This window comes from Nicotiana tabacum, chromosome 9 (assembly GCF_000715075.1).
Source record: "Nicotiana tabacum cultivar K326 chromosome 9, ASM71507v2, whole genome shotgun sequence".
Classification (NCBI taxonomy): Eukaryota; Viridiplantae; Streptophyta; class Magnoliopsida; order Solanales; family Solanaceae; genus Nicotiana; species Nicotiana tabacum.
Genome location: NC_134088.1, coordinates 21110413 through 21133432, shown reverse-complemented (window position 1 = coordinate 21133432; position 23020 = coordinate 21110413). Strand labels below are relative to the sequence as shown.

Sequence of the window (23020 nt, the reverse complement as noted above, 5' to 3'; positions counted from 1 at the left end):
TATGTTTCATTTCGTACGATTTAGATGTATTTTTTTGAATATTTAATCTTCTATAAACTTTAATCTTGAGTTCCAGCTTGGTTAATATCTGTCCACTCGAATGATTTATATTTTCTTTATCTTTGCTAGATTTCTTTTATGCTGTTGTAGTTCCGAATAGGGTTAGGAGCAAAGACGCCTCAAAAAATCATTTCACATTATTTATGGAAACAACAAGACAGTAAGCCTAATTTTGTGTATTTCTAGTTCGCATTTAAATCTTCTGTTGTCTACCAAGCCTAGTGGTACTTGCAGCTTTTCTTTTTCCGATTGAGCAACTAAATTCAAATAAGATCCGTTATAGCTTGTGATTTAGAACAATATTAAAGCCATACATAGTACAACGAATGGTGCAAAGGGCTAGGAACAATGAAGATAATTTTCTGGCACAGATAGCTGATAGTAATATTAAAGCCATACATAGTACAACGAATGGTGCAAAGGGCTAGGAACAATGAAGATAATTTTCTGGCACAGATAGCTGATAGTAATATTAAAGCCATACATAGTACAACGAATGGTGCAAAGGGCTAGGAACAATGAAGATAATTTTCTGGCACAGATAGCTACTACTATCAGTAGAAAACATTGAAGATAATTTTCTGGAAATCTCACATATAGTAAGCACAAAGAAATACATCAATTACAAAGATTTTCATATAGAAGACAGTGAAAATGATGCATAGCCTTCTCGACTTGTGGTGCATACCGGCCAGAGCTGTACGCAGGTGATTCGAGGCCTCTTTGTACAGCTTCACATAATTTTATATCCTCTATCTGCAAATTGTAGTCAACAAAATTAACAATACTTGTGAGTGTATGATCGAATACATATAGATGCATATATGCATTGCCGTTCCAGTAACAAAGTTGATCGGAATATTTTACAGGTTTTTACTATACCTGCACTGTCTCACTATCTTGGAGACTCTGTGCGATAAAACTCTCGTCACCCTGTGGACAAATAAAGAATCAATTTCTGGAAGTAGTAAATTGATTTTTAAGTAAGAAAACAAAGACTTGGACGCACCATAACTTTGAATTATGATTCCTTTCCTTTTCTATCATGTAAAAGTACTCCTTACACCAGTAACATATGGAACACAATGAAGATAAATATTAGAAAATAAGAGTAACTATATAGGAAGACTCACCACGCCACCATCAAACGATCTTGGCTTCTCCTTACAATTGCAAAATCCACTTCATACTAATCCACTTCATACTAACCTCTAAGAAACTCCTTTCCCTGGCTTCCGCCGCCCCCCACTCCCCCGTTACCCAAAAAGATCTTCCATGAAGAGAAAATGGCATTTCAGTAGGGGAGGATCTTCAGGCTTAGGCATAAAAAGGGTAGCCCGGTGCACTAATCTCCCGCTATGCGCGGGTTCGGAGAAGGGTCCGACTACAAGAGTCTATTGTATGCAGCCTTACCCTGCATTTCTACAAGAAACTGTTTCCACGGCTCAAACCCGCGACCTCCTGGTCGCATGACAGCAACTTTACCAGTTACGCCAAGGCTCCCCTTCACGCTTGATAAAGGCATAGCTAGACGTAAATGAACAAAATTTTTACAGTTGAGCTATAGATAGCCACACATTGATACGGAAAATGGTCTACAATGCAATCTAAGATCCACCAAATTAGAAATTATAACAGTTAGGCCTCCTAAAAGAAATTGGCGCCAAACCAAAAACCTAGCCCACCATAGACTAAATCAGTCTAGTACCAGATGTCAAATAGGCATAACGGGAAATGTCTTCCTAATCATCTCCCTGATAGATAGCTTTCTCTCTCTCCTAACGTCCAAATTCAACTTAGTAATTTCACGATTTAATCTTGTTGAGCACAAATTTTTTATCACCACCAGTATGAAAATAATCAAGGAAGTTAAACAACTCAGTGCCTCCAGAGTACTTAGGAGAGAACTGAAGAAGAGCGGTACGAGAGATGCATATAGAAATTAAACATACGTTACGTAGAATGAATTTACATTTACCTTGAGAGATGCATCAAGAAAGTAGTCAAATATCACTAGACATTTCCGAGGTCCTTGAGGCAGTACTAGATTCGTGTCCATCCAAGGACCATACCTATGTGCTCCACAGATAAGATTTACAAGAATTACCAGTCATGAAAAAGTTGAAGCGAAACCAGCCGGTTTATCTATATATGAAGCACCAACCTGTTGATCATGAAGTTTGGATACACGAATGCATATAAAGCTTTTGATCCAAGTCGATCAAATTCTTGGTCCTTTTCTGCACTCCCAGTTTCACATCGTTGGATGCTGACTTTCTCAAGTATCTGCTTCATTATTAATAGTTACATGCAACAACAGCAGACATTCACTTATATTGTAGCTCGTGGAAATTGGATTCAGAGGAAAATTAAGAATAAATACAACTCAAAGTTAGAAAATAGTGTTGAGCATACCGTGGTAGAATACGAGTCAAGCGTCAGACCAGAAGCAAGACCTTTATGAGCATATGGTACATGATAACCTCCATCCAAGTAGTTGTCACAGAACACCTACAACAGAACACACTGGTAAATTAGAAAAGGACTGATTTCTTGTGGACCAATGAACTGATCTAACCGTAACGTTAGAACTGACCTTCCAGTTACACTCAATGGTGTATTCGCGTCTACATAAAAAACTTAATGAAGAATCGACTCCACCATCCGCCAAGATTTGGGATGAAGTACCCAGCCATTCGTTTCCAACCAAGTCAAAATCAGATTCTTGTTCAGACAAAACTCCATTTTCAAAATTGAGAAGTATGAACGGTCCCCATACAGCTACTTTCATTGGAACTAGTCCCATCTCCTATCCTTCATATAGAAAAACACAGCAGACCAAATCACCCCTACATTTAAGTACTGACCATTAATTGACAATGTGGTTATTCAATATATGTTTAATACGTTCACTTTGAAGTTCTTGATTCCAGTTATTCTAGTTGCCTTAAGAAGCGCTCCGTCCAATCCGTATGTCCACCCCTGCAAAAGGAAGAATGGTAAAATAAAATTACATTTGATGGTATTTCCTCCACTATGTCTAAAGTTGTATCATATGCTATACCGAACAAATGTTAAGATAATAATATCTCTGGGATGCATGTTAAGAAGCTAATATCTAAGTACATAAAGGAAGCAAGAAAGCATACTAAATTGACAGGAGGCAAAAACATAAAGGGCAGCCCGGTGCACTAAGCTCCCGCTATGCGGGGGGGTGCGGGGAAGAGCTAAAAACATGTACTTTTGAATTAACTTAATAAGTAATTGATGACCCTTCTCCGACTTGATGGTCACAACACCATTGATCACACACTGAAGAAGGAATAAACACAAGAAAATCAAATGAAATACAAAAGTATTTTTATCTTCAACTATGATATCTACTTCATTCCGTTCATATATTTGACCATGACATCTAATTTAAATAATAGATCTTAAATATTCTTTCAAACAATATAACAAGGTAATAAACAACAACAACAACAAACCCAGTGGAATCCCACAAGTGGGGTTTGGGGAGGGTAATGTGTATGTAGACCTTACCTCTACCTTACGAAGGTGGAGAGGCTGTTTCCGATAGACCCTCCGCTCAAGAACAGTAAAAGGAAGCAATAACCAATTAATAGAAACAACAAGGTAATAACAAGGCAATAGAACGAACTAATATACTATAACAATTAGCATATGTCCTTTGTATTAGGTTCGGCTGTAGTACGTATTTCAAATGCAAGCTTGACACATCAAGGACCTCAGTAATAAAGAAAAATGGATAGTCAGAAACTCCTAGTTTTACTTGCTGAAAATATGCAGGTAATACCAGTACTAGCAGTAAATATGAACTCTTTTACTCCAATTGTCAGCAATAACCCAACATGTAATCACATTTACTGAAAGAACAATTAGTGATAAGACCAAGAGAAAACTGATGGTGAAGTAAGCCTTCAAATCACATTATGTACTGAGAAAAGAAAACTGAAATCAGCTCAAAGCAATTAAAAACTCACATGGTATGGGCAAACAAAGCAAGATCTTTTCCCACTTCCCGAGGCAAGAAGAGAGGCGTGATGCCGGCACACGTTATGAAAAGCATGTATTTTTCCACCATCATCTCGACATACAACATACTCGACATTGCCCAATCTGTATTTTAACTATTAGCTACTCGAATAAAATAGACAGGTACATCTTAAGATTAACCAGACTGAGAGCTCGTTATTCCTTTTGCTTGCATTTAAGCAAAAGCTTTTGATGTGAATCAGTTGCAACTAACAAATACCAATGGCATAATATAATGAAATTTATGGTATAACAGTACCTTCCGGTGAAATACTGGCTAGGCTCTTTGATCTGTTCGGTGTACCCTGAAAATCGCAAAAGAATTGCAGCAAATTCACATTCAGAAAGCGGATCACTTAAATACTCTCTTACAAAGAATTGGTAAAATCATACTACTACTAGATAAATAAACAAGAACCTGCATTACACTCTCGTTTTACTTGTCCTGTAGTCAATACAATTACCATAGTTTTGTACCTCATAATTAGGTTCTTACTAATGACTCTAGGCAATAGCACATTAAGCAAGTTGAGCTCAAATTGAGCTTTGCAAACTAAACTTTATGAATACTAATTGTGCCTCATAAAAGCTCCCCCTAACACTATTGGCAAATTACTTCAACAAAGCTCCACTAAAATATTGTCTATTGCCGCCATGGAAATACATTAATACATGAAAACACACACAGCAGGGCGAAATTACATGTCTTAAAGGATGGTCAACTGACCACCCTTCATCGGAAAATTATACTGCGTATATAGATAGAATATTAGGTTTTAGAGGTATATAACATATATTGAACACTCTTTGTCGAAGAATTTTTTTGACTTCTTTCAAGTTTGAACACCCTTGAGGAAATTCCTGGCTTCGCCATTGCTAACACACATATGGAAGCATATGCAGGAGATCCACAAGAGCTATGTTCTAAGACTGCAATACCATTAGCTACGACAACTAATAATACAGTTGGAATTAAAAGGGAAGGTGCGGTTTAAAAACTTTTGCGCACCAGGATTTTACACCAAACCATACTAATTTACCATAATTAAGTTGTAAGTTTGACAATGTGTATTAGTTCACTGCAGTTTATTGATAAGAGTGTATGTGTATTAATTTACTATATTTAGTAATAAGAGTGTACGTAAAGATATGTGTAAGGACAAATGAAGGAAAGCTCTCAACATCCAAGCTTCAGTCATAGAGCTAATTAAGGCAAGGATTAATATCAAAAAGAAAAAAACAATTGCAAAGATTTAGGGGAGCCTTGGAGCATCAGTAAAGTTGTCGCCTATAGCTCACGGGTTCAAGGCGTCGAATCAACCACTGATGCAAGCATCAAGGTACGCTGCCTACATTATACCCTCTTGGGGTGTGCACTTTCCAGGACCCATGAATGCAGAATGCTTTGTGAACCGGTCTATCTCTTTTAAGTGGTGTAACTCCTCTCTCCCCAATAAAGTCTAAAAAATACTGCTAATAAATCCAATAATTCCAATGACAAGCTACTAAATTTCCAAATTGTATCAGACCAAAAACAAAATTAAATAAAGGAACCAGGAAATCCAGAGAAAGAACAAAAACAATCCAAAATATTAATAGTAGTAATTTTTAAACAAAAATTCAAATATAATCTTATTTTTTTAATTATTTAAAGAAGCATATAGATAGACAAAAAAATGGTGCAAAGATGTCATACCAACAGCTTGCCATCCTTTGAAGAAGACTTGATTGAGTTCATGATTATAAAAAGAAGGGTCTGTGTACCAAGAACTAGGTGGAGTCACAGCTTCTTCAATAGGGATTTTGGGGTCAAATTCTTGAACCAATTTTTGAGCATAATCATGGTGGTTTGAGTAATTAGTGTTAATTAGTGAAGATGAGACTTGAAATGAAGGATGATAGATTCTGTGTTTTATAGGACAACTGAAAATCTGAATCTTTAAAGGTAAAGGACAACATAATTTGGGTTTCTTGAACTGAGATTGTTGTCTGGGGAAGTGATTAAAGGAACTGAGCTTCTGTAGCACTGCCATGGGATAGAAGGAGACTGTCACTCTTTATTTTCTTGCCTACTTTTGGGTATTTTTATGTTTGGATATCTTCTACTGGAGTATTAGATTATCATTGTTTCTGTTTACAGGATTTAGCTCATTATTTGTTCCATGTTTCATCTGGATTAAAATATAGGAAATGTTTATGTGGTAATTGATAAATAACCGAATTGTTATAATAAGGAAGGAGTTATTATTATATAAGAATTATTTACTCATGAGATATTTTTGTTTTTAATGGTCTAATTTCTTATATATACATACATAAAAAATTTATTCTACGTGTTATTCCCTAAAAAACAGATACATAATTCTCGCGTAACTTAATGTGTGTATCGGGGGCGGCTCAACATATCTCGGGGCCTAAGGTGAAATCATATTCGGAGGTCGTTAATACCAATATAATCTCACTAGTGGGGTCTTGGGAGAGTAGTGTGTACGCAGACCTTACCCCTAACCTGGGGTAGAGAGGCTGTTCCCGATAGACCCTCGGTTTCCTCCCTCCAAAAACTCTCCACCTTGCTCTTGGGGTGACTCGAACTCACAACCTCTTAGTCGAAAATGGAGGATGCTCACCACTAAAGCAATTTACTCTTATCAAATATACTAATTAACGAGGGAAAAAAATTATCATAATTCATAAATTTATTGTATAAAATAACCTCAATCAAGTAACAAAAAATATACTGTAACACTTTTCTTATTCTAATTATTTATATAAATTATATAATATACTATAATAGTAACAATAATAATAAGAATTTAAAATAAATTTGGGATCCTTCAAAATTTGGGGCCTAAGTCAATGGCCTCACGGCCCTTAGAGCTGCCCCTGGTGTGTATGTATTTAATATTGCCAACCAAAAAAAGAATGTGACGATTGTTTTTGATTATGCGACTAATTAAATATTATATTATTTTATGCGTGATCTTATGCCGAAATTTTTCTACCACACAATCTACTAAACGAAGGATAATATCATAAGGAAAGGGTTTAACTTGACGGCAAACACAAAATATACCCAAAAAGACCCTTCTTACTAGTGAAGTATAACATGCAATATTAATCTAATGAGAGCATGTCTTATTACTTGATCCTCTATTTTGGCTATAGCGCTTGTCTTATTACCTCATCTTAATGAGTTCAAATTTATTATAAATCATGTTTGAGTTATAACATTAAAGTGCAAGTTCTTAAAGATGATCATGAATGTTGATAGTGTATAATCAACTCAATAAAAAAAAGAAATTATCTCATAAAAGTCCTTAATTATTAGTCAATAATTTAAGTTAAAATTTATTCCAGTTTTATAATGTCATAATTTTAACTTCACAAGTTATCATGCTTCCTTTCATTTTATCAACAAAAACACATAACCCTTGAAAACCTATTTAGTGTTGAAGGATAGAACTTAAAACATATGACTAGCAACTAATAATCTACGAATTTCAAAGGAGCACAAAATCAAAGTGCACTAAAAATTAAAAAAAGACATTCAAAAAGGATACTAAAGCAACTTCCATCCCCTATAGTACAACCGCCGAAGATAAACTAATCTGGAACCTCACTAGCAATGGTTTATTTAGTGCAAAGTCAACCTACTCCTTCATTGAATAAGATCTAGAGCATAATCATGCCCAAGATGACTAGTTTAGTTGGATATGGAGGCTTGAGGCCCCAAATAAATAAAAAATTTCACTTGGCTCATGCAACACAACAAGCTACCCACAGAGAAGCACCTTCATCACATTGGCCTGAATGTAAACCCCAATTGCTCCTACTGTGGTGCAAATGTAGAAGACATTAATCACATTTTCTTTGAGTGTATGAATGCAAAACTTTTCTAGTTGAAATTATCCCCGAAGGCACTTATCATGCATGTTTCACCATTTTTTTTTAAATGCAAAACTGAGAATACACTTGGAATAAGCTTAAAAATATGCCTTTCAATAATATAATTGGATGGAATTACTTACTACCATTCTATTTTTGGAGCATCTGGTTAACTAGGAACAATAATGTGTTTGATAAAAGAGAAACAATATCTCTGTTAATCAAACAATTGCTATAATAGTAGAATATCATCATGTGACAGTGCATTATAGATCCACCCCTAACACAACCACTATTTATCTTAAATGGCAGCCTTCAGCTATTGGTTTTTATAAACTAAATACTGATGGGGCTGCGCGTACTAGCACAGGGCTAAAGGGAATTGGTGGAGTATTCAGGAACAATAGGGGAGACTGGGTGTTAGGTTATATGAAGGGGCTGCCACATACTACCAATATCATGGCAAAATTCTAAGCCCTTTGGGAGGGCCTAAAAACTGCATTCGAGCAAAATCTGATACCTCTTGAGATCATCACAGATTCTGAAAAAGTGATAAGAATGCTAAAGTATGGAAACTTCCCTTACAATTCTATTATTTATGAATGCAGGTCTTTGATGGAGGAGCTGGGGAGCCCAATAGTAGGACATAGCTTCTGGGAGCAGAATCAAGTAGTGGACCTTCTCGCCAAGGAAGGAGCCAGAAAGGAAAGCTAAATTATAGCTAAATTACTCAAGAAGAGAACGTGAAATAGCTAAATTATACTTTCAAATAATAGTGGATAATTGTTATCTAAGTTAACAACTAAGAAATTAAACTAAATAGTACCAACTAGAGAATGAAATATTTTTGGTGTTTTAATCAATTAAGAAAAAAGTTTAGGGATGTAACCTTCACCTACGTGTAAATTTAATGGGTAAATTAAAGTAATGCTTGCTTGGTAGATCGGGGGTGTGTTATGACTCTCAATTCTCAAGTACCCACACAATACACCTCGATCAAAGAGTGGTTATGCCCAAATTAACTTTCTCAAGACCAAATGGGTAGCAATCTAAGCAATTGATATGAGTCCAAGTGAGATTATCCCAATCTCTAGTTCAAATCCTTTAATCAAACTAGTCAAAACCTTAACTAGTTCAATTTTTTATTAGCCAAGTTTTTTTAGACTAGGTTCCTCTTTCTTAAGTAAGAACTAAATCAAATAGGCATGAATCAATGTTTGCAACCATTAATTCTAGATATAAAGTATAAACAATGGTAAATAACAAACACCCAACCATTAACAAGCATTAATATTAATAACCCATAAATTTTACACATTAGGGTTGGGTCACAACTATAGATAAAGTCTAGCTACTCATGCTTGGAGACATGGAAAATAAAAGAGAAGTAATTGAAGACATAAAACTAAAATTAAAAGATAAAAGTAGTGGATCTTCTCTAATTTTGATCACAACTTTTCCAAAGTAGTAAACTCTAACTGCTACAGCTACTAAGGATGTCACGACCCAAAATCCCACCACATGCGTCGTGATGGCACTTAGTCTTTAAGACTAAGTAAGCCGATTCTAAATACAATTCAAGCCATTTTTTTTAGATAATCGAAATCAACGACAGAAATAATTACAAACAACCTCCCAAGACTGGAAATACTGAGTCATGAACTCTAACTGAATACATGAAATTATCTCAGGGATCGAATACTCAATAATGTTTGAATAATGATTAACAGTACAATAAAATAGAAAGACTCCAAGGGACTGCGGCGACCAAGCAGCTCTACCTTGAATCTTTGCGATCCCACTCTAACTCTGTCCGAGTTCGATATCTTAAATACCTGGCTCTGCACAAAAATATGCTGAAATGTAGTATGAGTATATCACAGTCGGTACCCGGTAAGTATCAAGACTAACCTCGCTGGAGTAGTGACGAGGTACAGTCAAGACACTCACTAATCTAATAACCTGTGCAGTATAGTATACAAAAATAATAGGGAACAAATAACAATGACGGCAACAATAATCAACCAGTGATATACACAACAGGGCAACAAGAACACCATAAATATTGCTCAACAAATAATGAATACAAGTACAACCAATTAATCAAGTCCTTCAAATATAATTCTTTCAAATAAATCTCTCTCAAATATAATTCTCTCATAAATATCTTTCAAATATAATTCTTTCAAATGAATCTCTTTCAAATATAATTCTTCAAATAAATATCTTTCGAATAAAAATCACCTTGTGACACCTTATTTTAAAATTATAAAATACGGATCTGAGCCCACTTTCATATTTCTACGGCACCTCGTGCCAATTTCTCTATCACAATAGCACAGACAACTCACGTGCCAATATCATCATCATTTAACCACGACACCTCTGGCCCACATTTCATATCACAATTGCACGGACAATTCACGTGCCAATATCATCATTATTTACTTACAACACCTCGTGCCCACATTCCATTTCATAATCTGCCTGGCAATAGCCACATGCTCCCATTTTCAACATAGATCAGACTATTATCAAGTTTATCGAAACAACAAGATAAATTGCACAAGATATAGAAATAAACACAAAGAAAATCACAACATCACATAAAAATTACCAACGCAATAACTCCACATCATCACATATCATCCCTGACAATAGCCACCCTTATCTCTCCTATAGCCACCCTTTATCACTCCTATAATAGCCTCCCTTATCCCTCCGCCCTGACAATATCAATAACCACACTTATCGCTCTTATAACTACCCTTATCAATCCTATAGCCACCCTTATTACTCCGCCCAGATAATATCCCAACACACATAACAACAGTGAAATGCCACCCTTATACCCACATAATATCAACAGTGGAATGCCACCCTTATATCCTCAAAATAATAACTCAAATAACACAACAATTTACACGAAATATTATCACGGCAACATAACAAAATCAATTCATATCATAATTTACCCAATGGCCAAAACCAATTCCAAAAATATAATAAAATATATTAATTTCACAACAAATAGCCCAAGGCTCCACACAATGTGTATAAAACTTCAAAACAATAATAGAGATGGAAAATACTCAGTATAGGGCAACGCCTTCATTAATCTAAATTCTTGATAATTATTTTAATGTCTTAGTTTAAATTTATTTTATTAATTATTTGCAGATGAAAAATCCATAATATAATTATTTCCAGGAAATATCAAATCACCAAACTCACGGAATTCTCATAAATATACAATTAAAAATCACATCAAATTGTCATATAAAAACAAATTCAACAAACGCGAATTGAGGCATGGTAAATAGATGATTTAATAAATGCCAATAATTATTTAATTTACTACACAATATGCCTAGACTTTAACCCAATAAATTTTGTACATATAAGCTCGAGTACGTACTCGTCACCTCGCGTATACAGCTTTTCACATTTTACAAATGGCACATAAGACTCGATGCCTAAGGGGTAATTTCCCACTCAAGGTTAGGCAAGATACTTACCTTTTTGAAGTTATGCCGATATTACAAAATCGCCTTCTTGCTTGACTAGACCTTCGGACAGCTCAAATCTATCCAAATTAATTGTATAACTTCATTAAACTTTATCGGAAATAATTTCGGATAATAAAACTTCGACTTAAAATTTTATTCTAAAAAGTCAACCAAAGTCAACACGGGGCCCGCCTCTCAGAACCCGACATAATTTTTACGAAATCCGAATACCCATTTCGATACGAGTTCAACCGTACCAATTTTATCAAATTCCAATAACAAATCGTCCTCCAAATCTTGAATTTTTGTTTTTGGAAGATTTTACAAAAATCTTAATTTCTTCCATTTAAATACGAATTAAACGATGAATATAACCATAGATTCATGAAATATAATCACTTTAGGATATAGAACACTTACCACAGTCGAAGTCGTGAAGAAAACCTCAAAATCGCCCAAAACCGAGCTCCAAAAATCCTAATCGAAAATGAAGAAATGACAGATTTTCAATCCTTAAGTTTCTACCCAGGTTCGCATTTGCGGACAAAAATTTCACATTTGCGAATGAACAGTAACCTCCCAAGAACAGTGTTCGCAATTGCGAACTCCACTAAAATCCAAAATCATCGCACTTGCGATAAATTGTTCGGAATTGCGAATGAACAGTAACCTTCAATGAACAGTGTTCGCAATTGCGATAAAATATTTGCAATTGCGAACTCCACTAAAATCCAAAATCATCACAATTGCGAATGAACAGTAACCTTCAATGAACAATGTTCGCAATTGCGAACTCCACTAAAATCCAAAATCATCGCAATTGCGAATGAACAATAACCTTCAATGAACAGTATTCGCAATTGCGATAAATTGTTCGCAATTGCGAATGAATAATACCTCACCAGAAACCAGCAAACTCAAACTTCTCCGAAATGATCTGAAACCACCTCGAAACTTATCCGGAACCTCCCAGACACAAACCATATATGAGTTTCAATCATAAAATACGCTACGGGCCTACTTGCACACTCAAAACACTGAAAAGAGGACGTCTAGACCCGATATTGGCCATGGTCAAACTCTCAAATTTCTTAACTTTACCAGTCTCTCAACCAATGATCCAAAAATACACCCAAGCCCCTTGGGACCCCGTCAATCATACCAACAAATCCCAAAATATGATACGAACTTAGTCGAGGCCTCAAATCACATCAAACAGTGCCGAAACTGCGAATCGCACCTCGAATCGAATTATAAGTTATGAAATTTCTAAATTCTATAATTTGCGCTGAAACATATTAAATCAATGCGGAATGACTTCAAATTTTGCACACGAGTCTTAAATGATGTAATGGAGCTATTCCAATTTTCGGAATCGAAATCCGACTTCGTTATAAAAAATTCAACCTTCGGTCGAACTTTTCAAAAATCTTCTATTTTTCCAACTTTTACCAAAATGCGTCGAATTGTCCTACGGACTTCCAAATTCAAATCCGAATATCCTCCTAAGTTTGAAATCATCATACGAAACTATTGACACCATCAAAATTCCATTCCGAGATCGTTTGCTCAAAAGTCACCTCTCCGGTCCACTCTTTCCATTTACGCTTCAAATATGAGAATTGTTCTTTTAATTTAATTCTGAATCTTCTGAAAACCAAACTCGACCACACCCGCGAGTCATAATATATTTTACGAAGCTGCTCGAGACCTTTAGTCACTGAACGAGGCATAAATTTTTAAAACGACAAGTCGGATCATTATAAAGGACACAAAAGTTGCCCTAAAAAAAGTATTTCTCGTCTATTTATAGTGTCTAGAAATTTGCTGGCAAAAATATCCTTCGGGAGTTATGCGGCCGCACAATTTGGTGTGCGGCCCGAACTATCTTCTTTTGCTCTTGTAATAGGAGGGAATCTGTGGCCGCACTTCAGCTTCTGCAGCTACACATTTTGGCTGCATGCCACATTTTAAAGAGGCTTCATACTTGATTTTTTTGCATCTTTTTTGAACTTCCCAAGCTTGCCAGTTTGAACTACTTTTGCGGTTGCACAATCTAGTGTGCGGACCGCACCTCTGCTGAATTCCTCTGAGGCCTCAAAGTTAAGTCTGCGGCCGCACTTGTATTTCTGCGGCCTACATCTTCATCTGCGGTCGTAGAATAAGTTCTGCGGACCACACTCCCTTTTGCATTTATTGCTCTTTGCCTTGTTGAGCCGGAACACTCCTTTTTTAGTTATATTTCTCCATTGAGATCGAATCCTCCAACATGTTTGCAATTCACACAACTTCATTAGATTCAGAAACAAATATCACTACTTTTGGACCAAAAACTAAAGCAAAAAGGTACTAATAAGTGGTTAAAATCCACACTTATCAACTCCCCCAAACTTAAGTCTTTGCTTTTCCTCAAGCAAATAGATTAGTTCTCACCTCCCATAAGTGAAAGGTCATTTCAAAGAGTCAATTGTAAGTTATTCATACTCATGTAGGACCAACAATTACCCACAATACTCATGCATTTTCAACAAGGTGACAAAACATATGTGGCTTGCATATAACTCTAGTGTGACATTTGAGCTTCAAGAATTAGCTTCATTCATCAAGGACTCTTGTTCTTTCATGTATATCATAGTGGACTCCAAACTCTTCCTCCTCTACCTTCCATTTTCTATACTCACTCCAAGATTTAAAACTCAAATTCTAGAGCAGTAAAGGAATGTCAAGTAAGGCTTCAAGTACCAAAGGTTTGCCCCCTCATGTAGATCTCCACTAATATAAGCTCACTCGGTTCAAAATTAAGTAGGATTTCTTTCGAGTTGTAATTAAGGCTTTTGGATTGGGGGTAGGATACCATATGGGATAAGTGGCTACGTCTTTCCTTAAGCACACCACTTTTCATTTCTTAACTCACTTTTGCCAAACCCTTAGAGGCATTCTTTTTCTTGGGGGCTAGAGAGACTTGCCATTACTCTTTATTGTTAATTTCATTCTTTTTATCCCTTGATGCTCATACTAGAGATAATTGCCTATTCTCCAATTTCATCAATCTGTTCTTTCTTTTCTTGCTTTCTCTTTTCATGTAGATCATTTCTTTTCTATATTTTCAATACCTTGATACCTATTTTAGATTCCTCAACTTTTCCCCCAAACTTAGGCTTTGGGCCATTTATTACATGTTAAGAAAGGTTTGGATGCCAATAAATGATTATGATCAAAACTGGTAAAAGCTTGTAGCATGGTTACCAATAGAGAAATGCTAAAAGGCTCAAAGGGATTGACTAAGGATAACAATTATAGGGTGGCAATAGAAAGCTCAAACGGTCTAATGAAAGCCTACAATTATTTTTCAAACCAAGCAAACTTAGAATTTCTCCTTGAAACACATTCGGGGCAAGTTCTAGACTATTCGCTCAAGTACTTGGACTAGCAACAAGAATTCACCTCACCTCTCGTGCAACTAGACAGTAAAAGAAGATAGAGTCTAAATCCCACAACGATCACAGTCAAGTTAAATATCACTATGGTCCATTCAACCACATAATAATTATCAAAGTCAACTCAAGAACTTCAAAGTCACTAAACTAGAGCTATTTTATTTCAAAACCTTATTTCAAACCATAAGCATAAGCATGCAGTTAAGTAAGTTGGTTCCAAATGAAGCATGAATAACTATTTTTAGAGAATGACTTAGAGAATGAAGCATTACCTAAACATGAAACTGACTCAATCCCTTAAGAAAGTTGCCACACTATCCATCATCGGGAAGAGTCGCCCGGTTCACACAAAAGACCACCTTTGGAAAGAACCGTGACATGAAGAAAATCAAAGGTTTATTATCAACAGTAATAAGAAAAACATAAAAGCTACCAAAACAAACACAATTAAAGATAAACAATTAAAGAAGCTAATAAAAGTTACAGCTACTAAAGATAAACAAAAAGTAGAATCATCCAATTATTATATTTCAATATTGTCAATAGTATCAAATCATCAAATATGCTCCATCCCTCCCTCCCCCCCCCTCCCCCTCCCGGAATAAAGAGAAGCATTGTCCCCAATACTTAACAAAATAAGATCAAGGAGTAGAGAGGGCAAAAAAACTCCCTAAGTGTCCTCCGTCATCATAGTATCACCAGCAGCATCACTCCTAGCCGGCTCAGCTAATTGAATATCATCAAGTATGGGAGCAGCCTGAGAGGTGAACATATCATGCACTGCCTCAGCAGTATCAGAGTCAAGGCACGGCTCATTAGTCTGAGCAGCGGGAGCATCATGAGAAAATGAGGATGGGTGAGATTGGGTAGGGTCTAATAACATATCAAAAGAAAAATCCCCGGCCTCAGCTATCCGGGCGACCTCAGCTCGAAGTTCATCAACCGACTTCTTGATGGCCTTTGACTTCCTCATTTTCTTCACCTGCTTGGTCAACCGCTCAAATCACAGCACCATGTTGTACTAGTGTATCCATGATAACCTTTTAGTTGTCCATGACTTTGCTGAGCTTCTTATCTATCTTAGAGGAATCCAGGGGTGTGTGTGAAGATGACTTCCCTGCAATTGTACTGGAGATCTTAGACAACTTCGAAGTAGTTGCCTGCATCCAGTTGTTGAGGCTTGAAAGTGCTTGAGAGACCAGCAAGGCAGATAATGGGCCTGTAGGCATGGGCACCGGCCTCAAAGCTGGGGTAGGCACTGTAGTAGGAGTTGTAGTAGGAGATGGAATATCAGACGGACCAGGGGCTATTATTATTGGATCATCATACTGGCCAGCAAGTAGTAGAAGGTTGAATGCTCTTCTTTGGGTTCCTAGGATCTTGTAGCTTGTACCACTCAAATGGCCCTGTCGGCTTGACCATGGTGTCAAATAACCTGGACTCCACCTTGGCATCTGTCAGATACTCAATAATAGTCTAGGGTAAGGGTAAGAGGTGTTACCCTACTGTGCCACAAGAGAGATGTTGGCCGACATTAGGGCACCCATATTGATTGGGTACCCGGCCATAATAGAATCCACCAACATAGCTCGTGAAAGGGGCACATTATTCTCATTCAAACACGGATTAAGTCTGCTGCACACGAAGGTCTTCCTCCCTTTTGCCTTAAAGCTCAGAGTTTTTTAGAGGATTGGCACCCCGACACCTATCCAAGGGGGAGTAGGTCCAGGTGCAAGAATCTGCGCAAGCCACGACCTAGCCTCTTCTTTCAAAGCCAGCTTCTCCAGATACTCCTTCGGCTCCACATCATCAAATCCCAAGTACACATCTAGAGTATGATGATCAAACTTCACTTTCAAGTTGCGCACCTTGGTGATCTTTATCCCTTTGAGAGTATGTGTGTGTTGGCATAGAATTCCCGAATAAGATGCTCTTTCACATCTACCAGATTCTTAGTAAACTGAATACAACCCTTTTTTTTGGTAAACTGCTATAGAACTGCTGTGTTGTATTTGTCCAAGTCTTTAAGGAGGAATTACCGCTCATGCGTCAATGACCTCTCCTTTCACTACATTTGAAAATTAGAAAATGCTCACAGACTCAAAAATCTACCTTCGCAGACAACCTTCTTCTTTGATCTTGCCATGCTTGCCTGTTCACCTGATTCCCCTTTCTTATCATCCGGGGCATCATCAGAATCAGAGCCCGGAGCAGCTGCTTTGGACTCATGACTGACACTCTATGAACCCTAGGAGGTGCTGTGATATTTAGAAGGCACATCTAGAGGCTCAGACTGCCTCTGTGGACTAGATTGTTCTTCAGTGTGATCCTACGGTAAAGATACAAAATTCCCCTCGGAAGCCTCCCTAGACGGGGTGTACGAACTAGACTGTGAGACAATTCTACCTCTCCCCCGACTTGCAGTTATCTTCTTAGTTATTTCTCGCTGCACACTTGGATGCATGGCACCTCTGCCCCTGCCCCTTCCCCTTGAAGATTCACCTCTTCCTTTGGTAGATTCACATTGACCTCATGATTGTACCATTGTCTGTATATGATATGCATAAATAGATTTGTCAGTTGAAATTCATGTTTCAAACAGTTAAGAATCATATAAGTATGTGAGGACATCATAGAAGCAATGAGGTTTAAGGATTTCAGCATGCAGTAGAAAAGAGTGAAGTGCGGTCTGCAAAATAGAAGTATGGACCACATAATTCCACATACGGGCCGCACTTCAGCACAGATGTGTTGAGAATTTAGTTGCTTCTTCTCTGATTGTTAGTGCGACGTCCATCTGCGGCCGCTGAATTCAACTGCGGTCCACACAATTAATTTTGCGGTCCGCACTTGAGATGCTCAAATAGCAAGACTCTGATTATTAGTACAGACCAAATATGTGGCCTCACAACAAAAACTGCGGTCCACACAATTTAAGTGCGTCTGCACAATTAGCAATCCAACTTCTTACCCTAATCAGCAGTTTGCGGACTGCACAATTTAAAAGGTCCGCACAATCTAGAACAAAAACGGAAAATGTCTATTTACCTAGATTATGCAAAAGTTTCGTTCAATTCTACTTGGTAACATGGTATAGACATAAAAATCAGTTAATCCAACCCATTCTAAACATGTTTTATCAATTTCCCATTACAAAACTACCTCACATGTATACATTGAAGGAATTCAATAACAGATGGCCTAAAAAGAAGTTAAAAAGGAAAAGGTAAAATTAACATGAAGTGAAGCATATTAGATATTGCAAGTGTGCTAAGATCCAAGTGAGTGCAAATGGTTGTGTGTGATTAAAAGTGCAAGATCTTCAGGCAATTCTCTCGGAGTAACAGTAAAATTGAAGAGTGTGAAAAATGTAAAATAGAGGCTAATGTTATATATATACTCAAAGAATATTGAGGGTTAGAGAGGCGAGTGTGGCCGCACAATTTCAAGTGCAGGCCACACTCTATTACCTGACCTTTCAGTGGAAAGCAAAATTGTGCAGGCCGCACATTTTCAAGTGTGGTCGCACTCCTGATAGTGTAATACCACCACCTCTCTAATGTTGTGCATCTGCGGCCGTAAATTTTACGAAAGTCTGCACTATTCCTCCGCACTGACAGGAGAAAATTTCAGAGGACCTTTCATTTGGAGCTTAAGATCAACTATTGCAAGTGCTGTCCGCAGATGAAATCTGAGATCGCACAAGAGCTTCTGCGGCAGCATTTCTTTTCTGCGGCCGCATAAAGAAAAAGTGTGATCCTCATTTATGGCCTTGTTGACACAACCTTATCATTCATTTCATATCTAACACTTAACCATGCAGCACACTTCAAATCAAGTTAAAAACAACAAATAACATCTAACTAAAAGAGAAAAAGGAATAGAACTTAGGTTGCCTCCCAAGAAGCGCCTTATTTAACGTCGCGGTACGACGCAATGTCATAGCATCCTCAAGTGAAGTAAATAACCTCCACCACATGGCTCTCTCCAACTTTTCCCAAATAGTGCTTCACCCGGTGACCATTGACTCAAAATATTTCATTGTTCTTGTTCTTCAAGTCCAATACACCGAAAGGTGTCATACCCACAATTTCAAACGGACGACCTACTTTGACTTAAGCTTCCTGGGAAACATCCTCAACCTTGAGTTGAACAATAATACTAGATCACTAGCTTTGAACTCCTTATTCCAAATATACTTATCATGAAGATATTTCATCTTTTCTTTGTATAAGGATGAACTCTCATATGCATGGTTCCAGAACTCATCCAATTCATTCAAGTGTGCAACCCGTAAATTAGCGGCTATATCCCAATCAAAACTCAATTTCTTCCAGGCCCACATTGCCTTGTGCTCTAGTTCCAACTGAAGATGACAAGCTTTCCCGAACACCAAACGGTTTAGGAATATTCTAATAGGTATTTTGTAAGTCGTCCTATATACCCATAGAGCATCATCACTCAGTTGGAGACTTTCACTTGACCACTAGCTTATGGGTAATAAGGAGTTGTGACCTTGTGAGTAACACTATACGTGCTAAGTAAAGTGTCGAAAGTCTTAATGCAAAAATGTGACCTCTCATCGCCTATGATTGCACGTGGAGTACAAATCTTGTAAACATATTCTTATTCAAGAAGGACACTATACTTCTAGCCTCATTGTTGGGTAAGGCAACGACCTCAATCCATTTAGACACATAATCCACCGCGACCAAAATGTAGGTGTTTTCACAAGAACTCACAAAAGGGCCCATAAAATCAATACCCCAAACATTAAAAATATCAATCTCCAAGATGGTTGTAAGAGACATCTCATGTTTCTTTGAAATTCCACCGGACCGTTGGCATTCATCGCATCTTTTTACCAATTTATTTGCATCATTGTAGAGAGTAGGCCACTAGAAACCACAACTTAGGACTTTAGCCGCCATTCTTACTCCACCATGATGACTACCATATAGCGAAGAATGACAAGCTCCAAGAATCTCACCTTGCTCTTCCTCCGGCACACACCTCCGAATCACCCACTCCGTGCAAATTTGGGAAAGGTATGGTTCATCCCAATAGTAGTCTTTACAATCCCTCTTGAGCTTCTTTCTTTGGTTTGAAGAGAACTCATCAGGAATGATACTATTTACAATAAAATTTTCCAAATTCGTGAACCACGGGGAAAAAGTCATTGATTACAAGGCCATCATTCGGCCTCCCTTCCTCCTCCAAATGAGACAAGTGGTCTGCCACTTGATTTTCACTTCCCTTCTCATCTTGGATGTCAATGTCAAACTCTTGCAACAAAAACACCCATCTCATTAACCAAGATTTAGATTCCCTTTTGCTCATAAGATAGCGAAGCGCCGCATGATCCGTATGGACAATAACTTTGGCACCCATCAAGTATGGTCGGAACTTCTCAATAGCAAACACAATATCAAGGTGCTCTTTCTCCGTAACGGTATAACTGACTTGGGCATTATTCATGGTATTACTAGCATGGTAAACCGAATGAATTTTTTTGTTGATACGTTACCCTAAAACAACCCCAACCGCTACATCACTTACATCACACATGAGCTCGAACGACAAACTCCAATTTGGAGAGATAATGATAGGAGTAGTTGTCAACTTGAGCTTCAATTGTTCAAAAGCTCTCATACAATCATCATTCAAATGGAACTTGGCATCCTTCTCAAGGATCTTGCACAAATGGTTCACCACTTTAGAGAAATCCTTAATAAATCGCCGGTAGAAACCCGTATGGCCTAAGAAACTCCGCATACCCTTTACCGAGGTAGGGGTGAAGCTTAGAAATAACTTCAATTTTTTCCTTGTCCACTTCAATACCATTCTTTGAAATCTTATGGCCAAGGACAATGCTTTCCTCAACCATGAAATGACATTTCTCCCAATTGAGTACCAAATTAGTTTCCTCACATCTAGCCAACACTTTGTCCAAATTTGCAAGACAATCATCAAAAGAATCTCCAACTACCAAAAAGTTATCCATGAAGACCTCAAGGTAGTCTTCCACCATGTCTGTGAAAATAGCCATCGCGCACCATTGAAAATTAATCGTAGCGTGAGTACCCATCAAGAGAATAATAGAAAGCATGCCCGGCCAATCAATCGAGCATTTGATCCATAAAGGAAAGTGATCCTTCTTTGTGACTTTGTTGAGCTTACGTAAATCCATACAAACTCTCCAACTGGTGACCGTTCTCGTAGGAATCAATTCATTCTTTTTATTGGTAACATCCGTCATGCCCCCTTCTTTGGGACACATTGAACCGGAGAGGTCCATGAACTATCGGAAATGGGGTAGACAACCCCATCATCCAACCACTTGATAATCTCCGTTTGGATTATCTCTTGCATAGCTTCATTAAGTCTTCTTTGATGTTCAATGGACGGTCTGGCACCATCCTCCAACTTGATCTTATGCATATAAAATGCGGGGCTTATACACCGGATGTCCGCCAAAGTCTACCCAATAGCTTTCTTCCTCTTTTGCAGTAGTGCTAATGTGGAATCAACCTGCACGTTAGTCAAACAAGAGGAAAGAATTACCGGTAAAGTAGAACAAGGGCCAAGAAATTCATACCGAAGGTGTAGTGGCATGGTTTCAACTCCAAAGTAGGTGTCTCTTCAATAGAAGGTTTTGTAGAAGGAGTATTCTTATTCTCAAGATCCAAAGATAACTTTTGGGATGCATAGTTGTAAGACACCATTCCTCGCAAAGAGTTCAAACATTCCATGAAACCATCCATCTCATTATCGTCCAAGTTGTGCAAAACGGCTTCCAACATATAACCAACATTGATTGTAGCACTTGTGTCATCAATAATAACGCTGGTAACCAAGTCTACAAAAGAACACACTTCATTGCTATTTGGTTGTCGCATAGACTTGCACGTATGGAATTCCACTTGTTCATCATCAATCCGAAAAGTGAGTTCTCCTGCTTATACATCACAAAGGGCCTTACATGTAGCAAGGAAAGGCCTACAACGAATGATAGGCACTTCATAATCAATCTCACAATCTAGAATAACAAAATCCGCCAAAAGAATAAACTTATCAACCCGGACCAACACATCCTCATTCACTCCGAATGGCCTCTTCATGGAACGATCGGTCATTTGCAACCTCATAGATGTTGGTCTTAGTTTCCCAATCCCCAAATTTTTAAACACTGAGTAGGGCATCAAATTGATACTCCCCCCAAGATCACAAAGAGCTTTGGGAAAATCGGCACTTCCAATAGTTCAAGGAATCGTGAAAGCACCAGGATCCTCCAACTTAAGAGCCATGGAATAAATAATTGCACTCACTTGATGAGTGACCTTGATAGTTTAAAAATTCATCGACCTCTTATTGGTCACAAGATCTTTCATAAACTTGGCATAACCGAACAATTGTTTCAAAGCTTCTACCAATGGCACATTAATAAAAAGACCTTTTATCATCTAAATAAACTTTTCGAATTGATTCTCACAATTTTGCTTAAAAGTCTTTGAGGGTAAGGAGGTGGAGGCTTTGTCAAGGGTTCCTTAGCCTTTTGCACTACCGATTCCGGTATGTCAATAATGTATTCCCTAAGACAGGTTCACCTCCATATTTTCATCAATAACAATCCGAACTTCAGCATGTACTTGAACATTATTGCTTGGGATTTCCTCCTCTTGGATCATTTGGTCATCATTCACAAGTTGCTTTTCATTTTAGGAGGGTGCATTCCCACCTCTTCCACTTCTTGTGATATCCGACATGGTATGCCCCATGTTGTTATCACCCTTTGGGTTGTCTACCATGTCACTTTGTAGTGCACCCTTGGACGAGAATTAAGAGCTTGAGAGATTTTTCCCATTTGAACTTCAAGATTACGGATTGATGTGGTATGTGAGGCAAGTTGGGCATCCGAATCCGCATTCTTTTCCATCATTTGCTTGAACATGTTCTCAATATGGCTCATTTTATTGTTTAAAGAACTTGAACTGTGGGAGTGATAAGGATGTGGGTTGCTAGTTTGTTAGTACATTAGGGGCATTTGAAAACCCGATCCTGATTTCCATGATT

The 23020-nt window shown here is 37.6% G+C and overlaps 1 protein-coding gene across 1 annotated transcript; it reads right to left on the bottom strand.

Annotated features, from left to right (window-relative positions):
* Window positions 1-503: 503 nt before the first annotated feature.
* LOC107826106 (choline monooxygenase, chloroplastic) lies at window positions 504-6281 on the bottom strand. Its single transcript, XM_016653054.2, has 10 exons — window positions 5813-6281; window positions 4376-4421; window positions 4065-4200; window positions 2968-3042; window positions 2657-2869; window positions 2476-2571; window positions 2225-2346; window positions 2039-2132; window positions 943-993; window positions 504-816 (listed from the first exon to the last, which is right to left on the bottom strand). Exons 1-10 carry the CDS (start codon window positions 6147-6149, stop codon window positions 679-681), a joined length of 1308 nt encoding a protein of 435 aa, XP_016508540.2. The 5' UTR covers window positions 6150-6281; the 3' UTR covers window positions 504-678.
* Between the last annotated feature and the right edge of the window lie 16739 nt (window positions 6282-23020).